Source organism: Sceloporus occidentalis, unplaced genomic scaffold, assembly GCF_023333645.1.
Source record: "Sceloporus occidentalis isolate IW3139 unplaced genomic scaffold, rSceOcc1.0.p SCAF_80, whole genome shotgun sequence".
In the NCBI taxonomy this organism is placed as follows: domain Eukaryota; kingdom Metazoa; phylum Chordata; class Lepidosauria; order Squamata; family Phrynosomatidae; genus Sceloporus; species Sceloporus occidentalis.
Window position 1 is genome coordinate 2,321,884 of NW_028317060.1, and position 17,119 is coordinate 2,339,002.

At 41.7% G+C, this 17,119-nt stretch overlaps 1 protein-coding gene across 1 annotated transcript in view; it reads left to right on the forward strand.

The window, feature by feature from the left end:
- Positions 1-17,119, forward strand: part of LOC149285338 (FRAS1-related extracellular matrix protein 1-like) — a 69,209-nt gene that overhangs the window by 26,619 nt on the left and 25,471 nt on the right. The window contains exons 21-24 of the mRNA XM_089495500.1: positions 4,108-4,249; positions 6,329-6,524; positions 7,222-7,486; positions 10,311-10,725. Coding sequence (XP_089351626.1) covers positions 4,108-4,249; positions 6,329-6,524; positions 7,222-7,486; positions 10,311-10,725 — 1,018 coding nt within the window. The remainder of the gene's footprint in view (positions 1-4,107; positions 4,250-6,328; positions 6,525-7,221; positions 7,487-10,310; positions 10,726-17,119) is intronic.

Here is a 17,119-nt window from a genome sequence, read left to right on the forward strand (position 1 = left end):
CCTGCTGGTCATTTCCTTGCGGTTCAGACGACTCTCCTCAGGGATATCCAGAAACACAGTGACACTGTATCTCCTTCCATACCAAACATTTCCCTCCGTTCTGAGAATGGACTCCTTTATAAAGATGATCTGATTTATATTCCGGTTCAGGTCAGAACTGATGTTCTCAATGCCGTACACGACCACCCGTTGGCTGGACATGGAGGAGTGAGAAAGACCCATGAACTCGCCAGTAGGTCTTTCTGGTGGCCTAAGATGAGACAAGACATCATCTCCTACGTTAAGTCTTGTGATACCTGTGCCAGAGCGAAAACACAGACGGCCAAAACCACTGGTCTCTTGCAACCTCTGGCCATTCCAGCACGGCCATGGGAGGAAGTCACAGTTGATTTCATAGTTGATCTGCCTGTATCCAAACAACACAACACCATCATGGTAGTGGTTGATCGCCTCACTAAGATGGCCCACTTCATACCGGTTCGCCACTTACCAACCGCTATGGAAACAGCTGATGTATTTATTCGTCATGTCTTTCGCCTTCATGGTATTCCAAGGTCCGTTCTATCTGACAGAGGGGTACAATTTACGTCTCGATTCTGGGCCGCTTTTTGCAGAGGCTTACAACTCAAAAGGCTGTTGTCTTCCGCTTATCATCCACAAACCAACGGGCAAACCGAGAGAACCAATCAAATATTGGAACAATATCTCCGTTGCTATATTTCACACCTTCAGGACGACTGGTATCAGATGTTACCATTGGCCAAATTTACTTACAACAATCACTTACAGAGTTCTATTCCGATGTCTCCTTTTAAGGCCAATTACGGTTATGACCCGAAGTTCCACATTGACTTGCCTCGGTCTTCCACGGTTCCTCTTGCTGTCAATAGGCTCCAACTCATTCAACAGGGATTCCGCACCCTACAGAACCACTTACGAAAGGCACAACTGGACTATAAACAATATGCAGACAACCATAGAAGACCTGCACCACAATACCAAGTAGGGGACAAGGTGTGGCTGTGTTCAGCGCATATAAAACTTCCCGGACCAACAAAGAAACTGAATCCCAAGTTCCTTGGTCCTTACCCTATCACTGCTGTATACGGTACAACTGCGGTTCGTCTAGACCTCCCTGGCACCTGGCGAATCCATCCGACTTTCCATGTATCCCTTCTAAAGCCATGGATTCCAGATCCTCACCGCAGGAAGCCCCAAACACCTCCTCCTCCCATCACTGTGCAGGGATCTGACGAATTTGAAGTAGAAGATATATTGGACTCGCGTCTACGGTATGGAAGGCTGGAATACTTGGTGAACTGGAAGGGATACGGTCCTGAAGAACGTACCTGGGAACCTGCATCTAACTTCCATGCACCCCTGAAGATACCTGCGTTCCACAGGACACACCCTGGAAAACCAGCTCCTGCACGCCCCCTGAGGTCGCGTCTACGGGGGGGGGTCCTGTCAGGAACTTACTGTTCACCCCCGCCGTCCGCGTGTGTCCTCGCCTGGCGGGGACCTCGTTGTCCGTCGGCGTCTTCGTCCGCGTGTGTCCTCGCCCGGCGGGGACATCGCTGGACTCCGGTGTCTTCGTCCGCGGCCCACGCGGCCGCATACCACGCGACTGCGGACCGCATCCATGGAGGATAGGCCGCATCCCCGACCTCTCCTACGGCGCACGCCGTGTAGGGCGGACGCCAGAAGGAGATTGACAGCGGGGAGGCGTGTCCTGCGGTCCAGTGACGCAGGTGGGCAGGCAGAGAGGCGGTACAAAGAGGTGACGGACAGTCACCGTTAATATGGTATATTGGGGAAGGAGGGCTTATGGGAGGAGTCAGTCTTTAGCGGGCTATTTAAACCTGCAGCCCTGTACATTCATTACTTGATTGTTCTGGTTACCTGCTATATCCCTCTCCCTTATTGCTGGACACTTGTTTATTGGATTCTACGGACTTTGACCTTGGCTTGATTATACGGACTTTGCTGATTCTCTCTACCCCTGACTGCGGATTGCTTAACGGTACTGCTTTTTGCCTAGTCCTTTTTTCTTCAGTAAATAAATCATTGCTGTTGCATTATCTACTGGTTTTGTGTCTGCTGCTTCACCTGGTGTCTTTCTGTGCCGTGCTCCAACCCCACAAACCTTACAATTGGTCACATAGCCAACAGGCAGCAGGACATCTGGAAGACCAAATGTTCAAATGTCGGTGAAGTATACTTAAAATTAGGAAAGTTACTGTTGGCTGATGAGTAGCCACCTCAACAGGACAGTTAACAACTGGAAGAATAGAGTGCTTCAGAACTGTCAGTGGCACAAAAGGGTGCAGCATCTGTAAGAATAAATGATTGACCACTTTTATCCAGTATAGAAAAAGAACTGCATCCTTGCTTGTCTCTTGTCTCCTTGGTTCCACATACTTGCTGTCCACATACTCATGTTGTCACATTTAAATTGTTAATGCAGAAGGATAGAATTTGGCAAATGCTTCCAATCAGTATGTTGAATTAATACACTAAATTACTTAAATCATATCATGGATGAATTTTATGTATTGCTTGGCTGCACTTGCCAAAGGCTGTCCTGTGGCATGGAATATTCCCAGGCGGATGGCTTAAATACAGACACTGCATATTTATTGTACAGGAAAAAATATTTTGTATTTAAAAATCAACTTTTCTGAAGGTTTGGATGGCCATCTTGTTAGTTGTATTTTGATATATCTGCTGGTTTATAAATACATTCCGTGTACTTAAGTCTTATATAAGAATATAAATCTTTCACTTTATTTAGTTTTAAAAGTTACCAAAATGTTCCTTCTATTTCTCATTTTATGATGTAGCCCAATGTCAGTTTGCCCTGCTGTAAGAAACCTGCATGAAGGGCACACTAACATTCACTCTATAAAAACATTTAAATACATGGATGGATTTAACAAAATACAGCAGGGGCGTTTATTTCAAAAGAGGAGGAATGTTAGAACAAGAGGTCATAATCTAAAACTAAAGGGTCAAGATTAGATGCAATGTAAGAAAGTTTTACTTTGCTGAGAGGATAAATATGGTAGATATGTAGAACAGACTACCAGCAAAAGAGATTAATACAATGAGGAAATGTAAAAAAAAAGCATGGCGCTGGCAGATGACTATCCTGAATATAAGACAAGACCAAGAACTGATTGAATTCTGAGTCTCTACATTAAGAAGATCAAGCAGACTAGACAGTCCGAGTCAGTCTTATGTTTCTAGTCACCTGCTTATGTGTGTGTGATGTATGAAATGATACCTGTTACTGGTGTGTGAGCTCAGATTGCAATATAATGTACATGGCACATCTTTAGTTTTTAGCATCATGACCAGAATCTTGTAATTAACAGTCACAGGCATGACATCAAAGCCTTTACTGCTTATGGAACCCTCCTGAGATCTGCAGATGATAAACAAACCATAGGAAATATCTCAGGAGAGTAATAAAAAAAATAACAAAAACAAAAGAGGAGACTCTAAAGGAAAATAGGGTAAAACAATGTAAATTGCAAATTAGGCAATGACTGATATATGTCTGTTGTGTCCAGATGTGTGCTTGAGGGAGCGCTCTGAGACTTTCAGGATTTCTGAAGTTTGCACATAATCACTGTGAGAAATGTACCTTCTGAAAAACCTGTTGTGCTGGCGATCCTTCAAGAACAGATTTGATGACCCTCTGATTTCCATGATGCAGATATCACATGCTCACATAAATTCTGTAAAACTTTAGGTGTAATAAAATGTCCCTATTGTCGGACACATATTACATAATTAGATGTGTAAAAAATGTTTTCCTGCAGTTATAGTTCTTAATTTATTGTGTAAGATTTTACTATATCATAGCTGCTTACATACTCAGCAACTTTACTTGTTCCCATTTATGGGGACTACTTCCCAGTGCCCAAATTATGATCGCTGCATGGACAGGCATGAAATATTCTTTCAAATACAGAATAGGCATTTTATATTTTTTAATGGTTCTGTGCCTTTGTATATTGTTTTATTTGTTGTATTGTTAGGCTGTAGCAGAGATATTTTGAATGATATCCAGTGCTTTACTAACCAGTATTTTTTTTAAAGGCAGTGTGATATTGTGTTAAGCATGGGGGAACACTATATTATTTCTAGTGCTGTGCTGTCAGCTGAAGACAAGGATACCCCGAGAAGCCATATTTATTATATAATTGACAGGAATCCTGAACAAGGACAGCTTCAGATGAAGGTTTGCGCTGTTTGCATACTGATACAATTTTGAATTTGTTTGTGCTATGTTTGTATTTGTTTGCTTATTCCTACAATTTGTGGAGCTTGGGTTCAGGTTCTCTTGCCGTGTATCCCATTCCATAGTACTATTCCATTCTCTAGGGCAGGGGTGTCCAAGTTTTTTCTGCAGTGGGCCACTTCATTAGAATTGTATACGTGCGAGGGCCGCACTCATTTTTCACTGTGAGAAAATATGGCCTTTAATAAAATATGCAGATTAAAATAAAGTAACTGACACAAAACCTTTACTTTTCCTCTCAATGATTTCTGGGCCTAGAAAGTTTTGTGACTACAAAGTCAGGATAATTAAAAATGAAATAGTTCTATTTATTCTAGGGATCCACCAAAATGAAAATTCTGGACCAAAACATTCACAGTTCACTCAGCCAAAACCGAAAATGACCCCCCACCTTTAAAAATAATAATTAAAAACTCACATTTTTAATAAAAGTAGGTAACACACCACAATTGGACAAAAAAAAATTAGCAATATGACTTGGCATGATAGGAGTGTGATTGCTAACAGCAATCACAGTCCCATCATGCCTAGGTTCCAGCACTTACACATCCATGCTATCACACACACACTCATTCATTCATATACTCATTCATTCACAGATTAATTCCCTCAATCACGCATACTCATTCAAACACCCTCCCCACCCCCTTACCTGCACTGCAGCTCCTCAATGCCGCTCGCAGACTTCAGCAGGGGGCCTCCCTCTGCGTTCTCTGGTACTACACAGAGGAAGCAGGACTGGAGCAGTCATGTGATGTCACGTGAACTCTGCTGGGTTCCACTTCCTCTATGCAGTACAAAAGACCCTCCCACAGGTAAGTAGCAGGGCTCTTGTTGTAGCAGGGCTCGAGGTGCGGCCCGCGTAAGATCGGTTGCCCTGGCTGCCGATCTTACGTGGCCCGCACCTCGAGGTCTCGCGGGCCACATTTGGCCCACGGGCCGCATGTTGGATGCCCCTGCTCTAGGGCAAACTTGTTGAGGTCCATCTATCTGAAAATAGCATTAGAGCTTTAAGACGCTTAACTGACCTGTACTGCCTGCTGTCCTGCACACTTCTGGAGGCTGCAAAGATCCAAAAATATACGTATATGTGGTCTACTACGGGAGACACATAAGCTAACATAAGACAATTTTGGTGTCAGCCTGTTCACCGAGGAGTCACTGGTGACAGCATTTTTATTTTAAAGATTTAGTAGGACCTACATAGCTCTTAATAAAAAAAATACCAACATCTTAGGAATAAAGATATAACTACATAACTTTAAAAAACAAAAAAAACTTTACTTGTGTTATATATGTTGTGTATTTCATCTTGTAAGACACATAGCTAACTGTAGATCACCAACATGGTGAATCAATTTTTACAAGCTTGTTCCTATGTCTCAGTGTCAAAGTGACATTGCCCTAATCTGCCTTCTGTCCTTAAACCTTTGTGAATTTTCTCATCTGTTGCATACATCCCATGTGCCCCCTTTTAGGAGGGACTGATCCTCTGGCGAACCTAGATTTCTCTGTCCCGCTTTCTTCCCCTGGTGCCCCTCTTCTCTAGGAGCTCAGAATGTTTTCTAGATATGTTCTACAGCCCTAAAAGTCACAATAATGTGTATAAAGAGAACATGAAATGTGTTTATAAATTAGTAAATAAAGCACATCATTAGTTTATTAAATGCCTTAATCGATTACATAAATAGATATTGATAATAAGTCTCAGTAAAACCCAGCCCTTGACCATAGCATCAAAAGAAAATTTACACTCTTTGGCCATTTGAAATGTTGGAAGGTATGTCGTTGTAAAGCCCTAGGACCCTCACCCCTAAAAATCAGCCAGATGTGAAACACAGGTAGCCAAAATCACATAGTTTTATAGAGCTTGAACCAATGAGCAACCAGAAATACAGTTAATACGGTACATACAGATATGGGCTAACAAGAAATGCCAAATTGTTCTTATCTGCTGTCAGATTATATGTTTCCTTGTTAAATAATGCATCTGTGTAATTATCGAGGCTTTATTCACAGATACATCACGACTGGGTGGACATACAGACCGGAATAAAATGCACGCAGGAGGATATTGATATGAACCTGGTTAGATATGTTCACACAGGATCTATTGGTTCTAACACGCAAGACAGTTTTACTTTCCACCTGTGGGATGGGAATAACCGGTCACCAGAGATGCACTTTAATATTATGTTTAAAGATATGGAAAAGGGTAAGAAGAAGCAAACAATAAAAAATGATTAAACCAGACAGTATGAGATATCCTCAAAGGTGTCTTAAGATTTAAAGTGCAAACTGCAGTTCTGGGATGGACAATTAAAGTCATTATCAACATATATAAAGTGCGATCTGAAGGAGGAATATGTCTGTATCAAATATCATATCAAAATTTAAAAGGGAAGTTCTAATAAGAATCAATATTTTATATAGTGCATACAACATTAAAGTTCATTGCTGTGTAATTTTTCTGAAATAAATAAGTAGTTTTGAGGTGGCAAAGCCAAGAATCCTGTCTGAGACCACAGGAGAAACTCGAGAGCAAGAGGATGTCCTTTCATAATGTAGTCTGTGTGTTGGGGTGGAATTTTTCCTCTGACTACAACTCACCTATATATCACTGATTCAATCCAAGATGGACGGTCTCAGCAGCTGTTGAGATGCCATCAAACTGCAGCCGTGGGGAAAGATAGGAGAAAGTTTCATAATGATATTTATTTGACCTTTTTTTGGGTCTATTTATTGAGGCTGGAATTGGTCAGTTGTGTGTCCTATGGATGTTGCAAAGCTAAATAAATAGATAGATAAGTACTGTTTTTGTTTAAAGATGTGCATGTGATATCTCATATTTAATAGGAATACCAGGACAGTGGACAAAGCGCAAGCAATCATTTTTAATTTTTTTTGCCCAGGAGATATTGCCGTTTTTGTGAAAACCCTTAATGTTTCAAATGGAGATCGAGCCATCTTAAGTACCAACGTCCTACTGGCCACAGATGGCACTGATAAACCTGAGGAGCTGCTGTATGTTCTCTCTTCTCCACCTCAGTATGGACAGCTTGAATATGTCAACCACCCTGGAATTCCAACAACAAGCTTCAGTCAGATGGATGTAACCGCACAGACAGTCTGCTATGTCCACAATAGCAAGGCTGCAGCAGCTGCTGATAGCTTCAAGTATGTGTCTGGGTGGGAATGTATCTTTTTGATTCTATTAACCTGATTTTTTTCAATACTTTGAGACCAAAAACACCTTAGTCATGGCATAAAAGCAACCTTGAAAACATTTGGTGTGCCGTCACAGGAAGATAATATATCAAACGGAGAAAGGAGCACTCAGGAGTCTTGAAAATAATAGAAATTATAGACCTTTCAGGGAACAATTCACTGGGGACTTTTACCAAGATCGGAATAATCTTTTAAATGGGTTTTGTTAAAGTCCCCTATGAGGGACTGAAATGTTTTGTTTTTTTCATAAATTACTCATTTCTATGAGTTTGAAGTCCCCACATGGCTACTTTCTACGATTCTTGGCTTAATATATTGTAGAACAGCTCATTGACTAGGATGTATGTTATTCAACATTGAATAGTACATCATGACATGTCACTACAAAAAAGTCATCTGAAGACTGGATTTTCATAGTCGGGGATAAAAAACGTACAGGGTCGATTTTCGTAGAAAACACCCCAGTTAGCTGCTTGGGGCACCTAGGGGAAAGGTAGGATTGACACTCATCCCAGTTTCACTGGGACAGCCCCAGAATGAGGAGGTAAGAAACAGACGTACATATTTCCCAATCTTTTGGTGTGAATCCAGGAGTACTTAACATGTCCATTTACAGTCCTGTGTCAACAGTCCTTCAAAATTTAAGAAGCAGAGCTTGTCCATAAAGCATGAGTAGTAATGAGTATTTTGTGTAGCCCCTATTCCACCTGATGTTACAGTGACATTTCTAATGGGATTGTCACCAGGCCAATGTAATGATATAAAACCAATCCATGGCACGCTGCTTGAAAATGAAATATAATTAGGAACTGAAACAAAGATGTGTCTTTTTTTTTTTTTAATCTTTTAATTAACAGTTCTGCCTGTTAAAAAGCTGGCAAAACCACAGTTGCCATTAACGTAGTGTCCTTCCTTCGTATGTGTTCTGTGGCAGGACAAGCCAGCCTAGGTAACATTAATTAACGGGTGTCTGAGCGTTCACATTTTATGTTCCTAAGCAGAGTTAGAAATACGACTGTCTATTGTCTGTTGATACTGGGCTGGGAGAGGAGTGCGATAGTTCTTGTTTGGACAGATGACACCGAGTGATTAGCAACCCTTGACATCAGGTGCTGACAGGATAATGCCAACTACAGACTTAAATGTCCTCCATTTTGACACGCTGGCTTGATTCAGCATTGAATTGGCACTATTTACTGCTTCTGCGTTTTTTTCTTTATCCTTTTTAAATTCCATGACAGATGGCAGTCTCTATAGCCAGTTCCATCACCATGGAGCTGCAGGCAACAGAGAGAATTTGTAATATTCAATTGAATATGTTTCTCCTGCTAAACACCAGGGAATTTCTCAATGGCATTTTAACTGTTTGCGTTCAGACAGGAACAAACTCCTTTGTTACTTGGGCAAGGTTGATGTTCTTGCATAGATTCCCCCTGTTATTTTGAAGTGTCGTATGAACAAATAACCAGATGCAATCCTTTCAGGTGGATTGATATAGACTGGTAAGTTGATGTGTTGACACTTTTGGTTGGTTTGCTTCATCTAGAATTCCTTGTGTAGGGTAATCAAACCCAAGAGAAGGCAGGAATTATCCATCATTCTCAGGGTGAATGGGCAGTACGGGACCGCCTGGAGTTATTGCGTTCGTATCCTACAATAAGTTAGCAATACCTAAACCTTTGATTTTCATATTACTGTAGTATGTAAAAGCTGAAATTACAACTTGAATATATATTCTGATGCCTCAGTCAGTGTGAGAGAAGAACTGGTAGCTAAACCAAATGATTACAAAGACAGCAACTTGGCACATATTTCCTTTGAAAAGGTCTAAAAGAAGGAAATTTGGAGCTTCTAAGCAGAATTGGACTGGGATTTAAAATGGTCCCCAGCACCCCAAAGATTGCAGGTATATGGCCACCTGCTGCATACATGAGCCTAGATGCAGAGGTGTAAAAGTGTATCCAAGAGGTAGACTCTTTCTACATTACTATCTTGGCCGCCTGAGTGGCCTTCACTGTGGTAGGGGTTATAGGGCATTTGCCCATTGTTTGCCCAATGGCCAGTCTTGGCCTGCTTCTCGCAATCACCTCATTTAGGAAGCTCCAAGGTACACAGTATTCTTCATTTGTTATTCTGATCAAATTATATAGCAAAAACTGGGATTTTTACCAAAACTGTGCTGTCAATTCTCATATGGAAGGAAGCCACCTTGTTTGGTACTAGTTGCCAGCATCCTGTGTAACTATTGTTTTAATTTCAGTATATATTCTTGTATTAACTTGTTTATAAAATATTTTTAGGTTGCTAAAAAAGCAGTGAAAAAAAATTTTTTTTCTTTCATCTCTAAGACATTGTTTGTGTAAGAGAGATTCAAAGATATATTCAGCGATCTTCTCCTAATTACATTACATCTATGGATTCTAGATGTTTATTTTAATATGCTTTAACATCTTTATTCCACCAATGTGCAGAGTATGGTGTAATAGAATAACTGACCAGGTAGGTTAGACTGTTGCAAATTACATACTTGACTTTTCACTAACCAACACCAATTAAACTCAATGTTAGCCTACACTAATTTCATAATGGTGAAATTGTGAAAAAGTTCTTATCCTCCACCCATATACACACTAAACCAAATCCTAGTAGAAGCAGAAACAGAGGTTCAAAGATACTCAAAGAAAAACCTTTGAGTAAAGGTGTGTTATTGTTTTTTTGTGTAGATATGGAAACAGGAACACATGCTGAAGGCTCCCTTGCCTCTTTTTGCTAGATTCCTTGTCAGCAATGGGCTGCGAACAAAGCACGGGACCATGAACATTGTGCTGGAGGCAGTAGACAGAGCTCTTCCAACACTGTCTAGAAATTTGGGCCTAAGGCTAATCAAAGGATCCCTGGCACCAATCACTCCCAGCACTCTCCAAGCCAGAGACCCAGATACACCAACACAGAATATTACATATCTACTGGTGGGACTTCCTCAGTATGGTCAACTCTATCTACAGGACATGCCTCTGAACCAGAATCACTTCACCCAAAAAGACCTTGACCGAATGGATATTGCTTACAGACACGGAGGACAAGATGCTCAAATCGACAGGTTTACCTTTGTTCTTACAGATAAAACAAATCAAGGCTTTATCATTGATGGGAAGGTGCAGTCTGAACCAGTGTCCTTTGTGATACAGGTAAGGTATTGTTCTTGTAATAGATACATTCTCACCTATTCCCTCCCAACAACATAGTTTCTGTATATTTTTACAATAGTGTTCTTTGGGCACGGTAAGGTACCCGTTAGCTGGCGTAGGAAGAGGAGCCTGATATGCAGGGGTGATGAGGAAGTCCAAGGCCAAACAGCCAGGCAATCCGGGTCAGTAGACAGGCAGCAAGAACAAAGGAAGGGTCAAAAGGGAGATCCGGGTCAGGAAGCGATCAACAGGCAGGGTCAAGAGGCAATCCGGGCCAGTAGGCAGGCAGTGAGAAAAAGGCAAGGTCAAGAGGCAATCAGGTCGATAGTCAAGCAGCGAGCAGAAGGCAGGGTCAAAAACCAATCCAGGTCAGTGGGAAGGCAGCAAGCAGGAGGCAGGTTCAAATGGCAATCCGTGTCAATAGGCAGGTAATGAGCAAAAGGCTGGTTCAGACAGGAGCACAGAGCTGGAGGTACACTGTAGCACACAGAGTGTCTCAGAATATCTGAGCGCCGACATGAAGGAGCTCAGGGGTTTTAAAGGGATCTCAGGATATGCGTTAAGCCTGCAGACGCCCCTCGTGGGAGCAAAGGACAAACGGGCTGTAGGCGCAAGGTATGCGTCTGACAACAGGTGAGTATGTCAACAATTGAATCATTTATAGGTTGAAGAGTCAATGACGGGTCAATGAGTTGGGGGTTGAAATACCCATTACGCAGTAAACAAGGCAGTTGGTCTGGGAAAGGTAATCACTTCCCCCATGGGTTGAACCATAATTTATTAGTGAACACAATACAGAACAGAGTGGTAGAGATGGATCAGAAAAACTGCCTTGGGCTAAAGGCCATGTATAGTGTAGGAAAGGTTTAGGGTTATGTACAGATGGCAGAGAGACAGAAAACCGGGCCCACATCAGGGACTACAAAGTGGCCAGACATAATATGGGTCAAACACACAAAGTCATAAGGAAGCAATAACGTTCATTAAGATGAAGACTACAGGAAAGCCTTTTCTCTTAGCTCAGTGTATGGAGATTGGTCCCTACTTTACAGGAGCTTGCTGAGGAGGGTGGGAGTTGTCAGCTGATATGCTGGAGTCTGCTCTGTACTGCTGTGGAGATATAAATGCAAATTATATACAAAAAAAACACTTTTACAGGTTTGTATGGGGACTTTGAGATCTTGCATGTTTTCCAAAGTTAGCTTTGCTGTAGGGAAGCCTGAAGCCCAGCCTGCTTTTCTTGGGTACCACCTGTTACTGAAAAATACATTCCATTATTAAGCAAAGTGAATTCCAAATGTACTTTACTGTTGAAAATATTTGACTTTGCTAATCCTCTAAAAGAATTGATCACAAATAATAAAAATGAAATGATTGTCATAGTTGACAACACTCAAGGTCTGATACAGAGTCACCAGCAGATCATGCTGTTTAATTGCATGGTTTCTGTAATTCCTAAGGCACAAAAGGTAGCTGGATGCAAAACCCTCTCAGGCCTCAAAGTTTTCTTGTATAATCCTACTTTTAAAAGTACATCTACGTCACCTTAATAATTGTGTGACCACCTTTAACCTCCTCTTCTTTGGAGTTCATTCAGGTGGAAGCTTGCAGGATGGTTGCATTGTAGGTTTGACCATGCTTTCTGAAACCCCAACTTCAGTGAGCTTCTCCTGGAAGATGAGAATGTAGAGGTTTCTAGACAGATTTTAGCCTTCATACATAGCGAAGTTGATGAGTTAAATACACAACAATCCTGAAAACGCATGCTTTGGTGAATAAATCCTAGTCTAAATTCTTGCTCTGCTCCTTAGTACTTGGTAATAAACCAGTATTTATTGGAGTATTTATTTAATACAAATAAACCAATCCCGTTCCTGGGATCAAAAAATACCCTTATTATAACCACACCCTAAAACATGACTTTTATTAATATGTTTATTAAAAGGTATAACCAAAAAAAGATTTTTAAAAACACCAGTCCTACCATAAAGGGTATACGTCACAGTAACATAAGCTGTGTAACACTAATATTAGGTCATACATACTGTTGATGGCTGCAGTCCTAACAACAGAAATAATTCAATTATGACCAGTGACAGTCACAGTCTGTTGTCCCTGCTGGGGCATTATTTTGGAATTGTGTTTATTTAATACAGGAGTATTTCTCCCAGTACCCATAAGATCCATCCAATGCACAGGGGGCTTTAGGCATTATTATATAAAAGGTCAGCAGAGCAAGGGCCTTAGTACTCCAGAGAAAACAGAGGTTAGTAAGTGGACAGAGGGTGGCACTAAACACTATTTGTAATACTTTTGGTTTGCAAAGATTTTTTATATGATAGTTGTATTAGGATGGGTAGAAGAGATTGTTGGCTTGGGGGGGTAATTTTTTTGTTTTCACTCTTACTGAAGTTTTACATTGTATTATACAATGATTTGTATACAAAAGATTGTATTCAGAAAAAAGCACTGAATACTATATATTTCTTTCTGTAAGGTGGTACCAATTTAAAAAAACGTAGTGGCTTCTTTAGGAGGTCTGCTATTTCCACATCCTCCAAGAACATTAACTGGCTCCTGTTTTTTGTTTGTGCATACAGTATATTGTGAGCATTCACATCTACTAGTCCAGTCTTTGCAACCTGTTTGGCCTCATCAAGTCTGAATGTGTTCCAAACATTGGGTAGTCTACCACATAACTGAAAAAAGAAAAAAAAAGTGTGTATAACATACATACATACCAGGGGTGTACCTAGAGTATTTGGCACCCGGGGCGGATCCTGTAAGTGGCAAGAATATTTATTGCACCAATTTGTAAACTGTATGTCAACTGTAAACAAGAAATCTGAAAAAATAAATTAATAACTTAAGTAAAAAATACGTTTAAATAACATTTACTGAACATATAACAGTGCTTTCTTTAATAACCCTCCAAAAAAAACAGCGTCCACATTGCCCACATAGAACCTGACCAGCACCCAAATTACACACACATAGGACGTGCCATCTTTGCCCCCAAACAGCCCAGCATGAGTCAGCATTCTTCCCAAACAGCCAAGTGTACGCCATCTTTGTCCCATGAACACGCTGCCTGTGCCATCTTCGTCCCATAAACACCCTGCCTGTGCCATTTTTGTCCCATAAACACCCTGCTTATACCATCTTTGCCTTTTTGACAAATCAACTATACACCTATGTTTAACACAAACACTTTTACAGTCACTCACTAATTCACACAATCATTTACACATTCATATTCTCACAAATTCCTTAATTCTCTCATTCATTCACACAATTCATCCACACATTAATCCATTCATTTTCGCTCTCTCATTCTGACTCTATTTCAATATTCTTGCTACCCTCCTTTCTCCCTATCTACCCATTCTCACACCCTTCTGCCCTATCTACCCCCTATCCCCCCCGTCTCACTCCCTTCTCCCTATCTACCCCCTCCTAACTATTTACCCTCTCCCCCATTTGAAGTTCACTTACCTTTCAGGAGTCCTGCGGTGGTCGTGCAAGGCCTCTGTCTCCCAGCTCTGCCACTGTATGGAACAGTATAGAGTGATGGGAGTTATGATGTACTTTAGAGCATAATGCCTGATGAAGGGACCTGAGAGGTCTTGAAAGCTTGCAATCTATATTTACTCAGTTAGCCAATAAAGGTATCATTCAAACTCCACTTGTCTCCTGTAATTCTACGGCTAACACGGTACCAACTCTCATCTTTTAATTATATAATGAAAAAGACATTGGAAATGGTACAGCATAATACCCATCACTCTCACACATTTACCAATCCACACTTACCAATCCACACTTACCAATCCACACTTACCAATCCACACTTACCAATCCACACTTACCAATCCACTGTCACTCTCACTGAATGATTTCCTACCTTTCCTCTTTTCTTCTTACAGCAGTCAGCTCCTTTTCTTCCTCTTCGCTCCTCTTCTTCCGGTTCAGAGGGCACGGATGGCGGTGGGCGCGGCTTCAGTGTTGTGCGCCGGGATCTGACAAGAAACCCCGGCGCACAGCAGCAGTTGCTGCGCGGATCGCGAGGGAGCGGTATCGGAGGCCTTTAACAGATCTCCGGCTCCCTTGAGTGATTTTAAGCCGGTTCAAAAACAAGGACATTTTAAAGTGTATGTTATATAGAAAAATATATATTTGGAAATAAACAAGTTATCTTTTCCCAGTTCACAGAAGATTTTGTATTTCTGTTTCATTATAAAAATCAAAGCATTAATGCAGTAGGATTTTGCTGCATAGCGGTGTTCTTTGGCTGAACAGAACATCTACAGCCACAGCCAAATCATTAAACAGATTAGAGCTGCTTACTTCGGGTTGTTTCTGTATCTTCACCTTCCAAGTTTACTCTTACCCAGTTTCTAATCTTATATTCTGGCTTAATGTTGTCCTACTTCTATCTTTGTACGCTCGTTGACTGAAACCATGTGCTAGTAGTAAGTTTATCGTATCACATAAATGACATGACAAAAAAAATATTAGGGAAAAATCCCAATCATTCTGTTTCTGTTTATTTTACGCTATTCTAGTGAAGCATTCTTAGAAACTAGATCTCATTCAACATCGGTAGATTCCAACATATAACAATTTGTTGTAACATAGTGTTTACTTAATAAAGAGTGCCCTTTGGAAGAAGAATAAAAGGGACAGTCATGTTTAACTATGTATGTGGCTGCCCAAGTATTAGAAACAAGATTACTAAATGTATTTTGTAAATAACTTGAATTAACTACTACACAGAAATAACACATTTTAAAATAGCATGCAAATGTGCCTAACATGTAATACAAATATCTGATCTGCTGGTCAGACCTCACTTAGGCACATAAATTGCATCTAAAGTATTGATTAAAAAGACTAAATGATATTGTACAGACCGTGTAAGCTGAGGTCTGATAACATATTTATTTCTTATAGTTTGGTAATAAATATTAGCAGCCAGCTCAAGTGCATGTAAACCATCAGTAAATCATAAAGTGCTGAGTCATTCAAGTATAGTTGTATATTACTCTCTATGGAGCGCACCTAAAACATCATAAAGTGCTAAGTCATTCAAATATAATTGATATTACTCACTATGGAGTGCACCTATTAATTTTGTGAACATATAGACCACTATCGACATTAATAATGAATATATAGGTAATCCAAGTAATCAAAAAGGCATCCTAAGAGTACTATGCTCCTTACCCATATTGTCCTCCACTTCCCCTACGCCGTTTCGGTTCTCCTTTTTCAAGGGGTCGACTTATTTGTCTACAGGATAAACCATAAGCCATCCTGTCACGAACCGGGGAGCAGGTCTGATAGAAGCCCAGGTGCAGGGGATACGAGGGGATTAAGAGTTGTAGATGATGGTACAACATACAAACAAGGAAAGTCTCTTGGCTGAAAGCCCTCGGGATGGGGCGCACACACGGCAGGAAGCCCTCTTGCAGGGCACACGGCACGGCTAGAAGCCCTCTTGCAGGGCACACGGCACGGCTAGAAGCCCTCTTGCAGGGCACACGGCACGGCTAGAAGCCCTCTTGCAGGGCACACGGCACGGCTAGAAGCCCTCTTGCAGGGCACACGGCACGGCTAGAAGCCCTATTGCAGGGCACACGGCACGGCTAGAAGCCCTCTTGCAGGGCACACGACTAGAAGCCCACTTGCAGGGCACACGACTAGAAGCCCACTTGCAGGGCACACGACTTGGGAGTCCACTTAGTGGGGCGCTGGCCGCAACTCAGGAACACGGCAGGTTGCCCACTTGCAGGGCACACGGCAGGTTGCCCACTTGCAGGGCACACGGCAGGTTGCCCACTTGCAGGGCACACGGCAGGTTGCCCACTTGCAGGGCACACGGCAGGTTGCCCACTTGCAGGGCACAACGGCAGGTTGCCCACTTGCAGGGCACTCGACTTGGGAGTCCACTTAGTGGGGCGCTGGCCGCAACTCAGGAACACGGCAGGTTGCCCACTTGCAGGGCACACGGCAGGTTGCCCACTTGCAGGGCACTCGACTTGGGAGTCCACTTAGTGGGGCACTGGCCGCAACTCAGGAACAGATCAGGAACCAAACCAGGAGCAGATCAGGTAGTCCTAAAACGTTAATGTCAAGGCCCAGACTGCAGGGCTGGGCAGGTTTATAAAGGTTGTCTTTATCAGGTAATCAACTGCAGCTGGACCTGATAATCAGTCTGAGTGGTTCTGAGTGGCAAGGGCGGCCACTAGTGGCTGGAAACGTAAAATGAGTAGCACCAAGTTTAAACAAGTCCATACAGCGAAGGGTGAACGTTACACATCCATTTTTGTTTTAATGCATTATTACAATTGTAAATTGCGTCTCCCTGTTTTATCAAATTATTTAAAATGTA